General features: G+C 49.0%; 1 protein-coding gene across 1 annotated transcript in view; it reads left to right on the top strand.

The window, feature by feature from the left end:
• The window catches only part of LOC105542271, a 29,241-nt gene that overhangs the window by 6,049 nt on the left and 19,617 nt on the right, over nucleotides 1-3,575 (top strand). Inside the window, exons 4-5 of the mRNA XM_011983733.1 lie at nucleotides 467-562; nucleotides 1,525-1,696. Coding sequence (XP_011839123.1) covers nucleotides 467-562; nucleotides 1,525-1,696 — 268 coding nt within the window. The remainder of the gene's footprint in view (nucleotides 1-466; nucleotides 563-1,524; nucleotides 1,697-3,575) is intronic.

Genomic DNA, 3,575 nt, shown 5'->3' with positions numbered 1-3,575 from the left:
CAGGGGGTGTCCGGGCCCCCAAGTGGGAGGCCCAAATATGGCCTTGGATGTGGCAGTGCAGGAATTCTAGCCAGCTCTGGGGCCCTGGGCAAGTCATTTAACCTCTCAGAACCCCATTCCTGGTCACCATGGGGCTCTTGTGTGGATGTAAAGGACCCTCAGGCCACTTATGTCCCATCAGTGGAAGCCTAGCATGGGTGGAGACCCCCGAGACTGAACTCAGTGGCGGGATCCAGCCTGCCCAGCTCTCCTATATAGAGCCCAGAGCCAGCAGGGTGGGCTTCCTGGAGACACAGGTGCTCCTGCGGGCTGGGGAGCATGAGCAGGGGTCCCTTTGGGAAGGTGGAAGAGGCTGTGGTCAGTGGAGGCGATAGTGAGGCAGAGCTTGGGCAGAAAAGGCCTGATGATCGGGGGATCTGAGACCCAACAGAGCATGGACTGAGGACATTGTGGCCACCTCCTCCAGGTGCCACTCAGGTGGTGGAAGCTGAGCTAGGGCTGGGCCCCCTGGTCCTGAGTGAGGCCTCACCAGTCTTGGAAGCTGTACCCAAGGTAGCTTCATGTAAGGGCACATCTAAGCACTTTTTTTTTTGAGACGGGGTCTTGCTCTGTCTCCAGGCTGCAATTGGGTGGCATGATCACAGCTCACTGTAGCCTCAAATTCCTGGGCCCAAGTGATCCTCCACTTCAGCCTCACAAAGTATAGTAATTATAGGTCTGAGCTACGGAGCCCATTTTAAATCTTAATAAATAACTGCTCCTGGTCTGCTTCCCTGGCTGACACACTTGCTGGCATCTTGCGCCTAGACAGACATGTTTCTGGACTTGGTTCCATTTGTTCTGACGGGCTCCTCTCTCTCAATGACCACATGTTACAGTATGTGGTTATTCTTACACATTTCTGTAAAGACCTGAGGGTTAGTATATTAATGTCAAAGTTCTACTAGTTTTCGAGGCTGGGTGGAACGTTTGGGCTAATTTAGTTGCAGGCATCTTGACAATATAGGCTTTCCCTCCGGGAATGGTGATTCTGGGACACAGATTTTGCACACTCTGGTTTATTGCTTGGCTCGCTGCCACAGAGGGATGGCACTGCTCCACACACCATGCCCAAGAGATGTCCCACCTTATCTTTCTAAATCAAGCTGAATGTTCTCAGCTGACAGCATATCATCAGTGTGCGGGGACTCACTCCCCACAACCCGAGATGAAGTGAGGCGGAGACTGTGGAGCAGATCCGTGCTGAGTGCATTCGCCCTTCCTGACCTGCACTGCTGCTGGCTGGGGCTGTGGATTCCTGAGCTGACAGAGGGCATTGATTTGGGGACAGGGTGGGGGGCAGTGCTGGAGAGATGCCCCTAACCTTCCTCAGCTCCTCTTGTCCACCCAACACTTGGCCACCAAGGCCCCTGACTTCCAGGCCCCAGTCACCACTAACAGGGTGCTGCACAGGAACAAAGTGTAGGCGCAGAACCTGGAGCTCAGGTCACTCCTCCTTCCAGTCAAAGCCTCTGCCCCTCCCAGGTGATTCCAGCCTCATTCCTCCATGGGCCAAATATCCCAAACAAAGGCCTGGACAGGGGGTCTTTATCCTAGTGCCCAGAAAACACATGCAGAAAGGCTCTGCATGCCCCCGTGGCCTGCCAGAGGTAAGAGCCTCCCCCTCAAAATGCACAGTCCAGGTTCTTGCAGGGAGGTGAGGAGCGGAGGAAGAAAAGGTCCACCTCATTCTTTCAGCAGGAACCTAAACTTGGGAAAGCCACACACAGCACATTTCTTAATCCTGATACTTTTATAACTGGTTACAGCGGGGTCACATGCACAACTGTTTTCCAACATCTTTCAATGGGCCACATAACATCCTGTACCTTCTTTGTTTTTTTATTTTTATTTTGTAAGGCCATGGGGAGTGGCTCATGCCTGTAATCTCAACACTTTCAGGGGCTAAGGAAGGAAGACTGCTTGAGGCCAGGAGTTTGAGACCAGTCTGGGCAACACAGCAAGACCCCATATGCAACAGAGAACAACCCTATCTCAAAAAAAATTTTTTGAGTACAGTGGCATGATCACAGCTCACCGTAGCCTCCAACTCATGGGTTCAAGTGACACTCCCACCTCAGCAGTTGGGACTCTCAGAGCGCACCACCACATCTGGCTGATGTTTTAAATTTTGGTAGAGATACGGTCTATGTTGCCCAGGCTGGTCTTGAACTCTTGGCCTCAAGACATCCTCCCCATGCTACCTCACAATACACGGGGGTTACAGGCATGAGCCACCATGCAGCCCCTGCAAAATCTAACCATTCTTCAGGTGCTTCTTTTGGACCTCCTAGTTAGACTGTCATTGGCAAATACTAGTTTATTATTTTCCCATATTTATGTTACTGGATTTCCCATATTTTATTTCTCTAGACTAGGGTTTCTCAACAGCTGCATTATTGACGTTTTGGGCTGGATAATTCTTTGTTATGGAGCTGTTTGTGCCTCGCAGGATGTTTAGCAGCATCCCCAGCCTCTACCTGCTACATACCAATAACACTCCTCAGTATGATGGCCAAAATGATTCCAGATATTGTCAAATATCCCCAGGGAGGCAAAATCACCTCCAGTTGAGAACTGCTGACCTAAAAACCTGTGAAACAATGTTAGATCATGGTAATGATAGCACATACTGCTCCTGACCTTAATGGAAATACCTCTAGCATCAAAGTGTAGTAGTACCTGCATACTACAGTCTGGGCTGTTATTAGTACACTGTATTAGTCCATTCTCACACTGCTATGAAGAAATACCCAAGACTAGGTAATTTATAAAGAAAAGAGGTTTAAATTGACTCACAGTTCTGCATGGCTGGGGGTGGGGGCCTCAGGAAACTTACAATTATGTCAGAAGACACCTCTTCACAGGGCAGCAGGAGAGAGAAGGAGAGCGGAGCAAAGGGGAAAGCCTGTAATTAAAACCATGAAATCTCATGAGAACTCACTCACTGTCATGAGAACAGCATGGGAGAAACTGCCCCCATGATTCAATTATCTCCACCTGGTCCCACCTTTGAAACACGGGGATTATTGCAATTCAAGGTGAGACCTGGATGGGGACACAAAGCCAAACCATATCATATCCTTTATATTAGCATATTGTATCAAAGTATAATTTCTTTCTTTCTTTCTTTCTTTCTTTCTTTCTTTCTTTCTTTCTTTCTTTCTTTCTTTCTTTCTTTCTTTCTTTCTTTCTTTCTTTTTTTCTTTGAGACAGAGTCTCGCTCTGGCTCTGGATGGAGTTCAGTGGCATGAGCTCAGTTCATGGCAACCTCCGCCTCCTGGGTTCAAGCAATTCTTGTGCCTCTGCCTCCCAAGTAGCTGGAACTACAGGTGTGTGCCACCACGCCGAGCTAATCTTGATTTTTTTTTTTAGTACACATGGGGTTCGACATATTGGCCAGGCTGGTGTCAAACTCCTGGCCTCAAGTGATCCTGCCACTTCGGCCTCCCGAAGTGCTGGGATTACAGGCGTAAGCAACTGCACCCAGCCTGAAGTATAATTTTCACAATGTGAAAAGCTTGACTTTCATACAG

This window comes from Mandrillus leucophaeus, unplaced genomic scaffold (genome assembly GCF_000951045.1).
Source record: "Mandrillus leucophaeus isolate KB7577 unplaced genomic scaffold, Mleu.le_1.0 Scaffold254, whole genome shotgun sequence".
Classification (NCBI taxonomy): Eukaryota; Metazoa; Chordata; class Mammalia; order Primates; family Cercopithecidae; genus Mandrillus; species Mandrillus leucophaeus.
The sequence above is the reverse complement of the archived record's forward strand: the minus strand, read 5'-3'. Positions and strand labels throughout refer to the sequence as shown.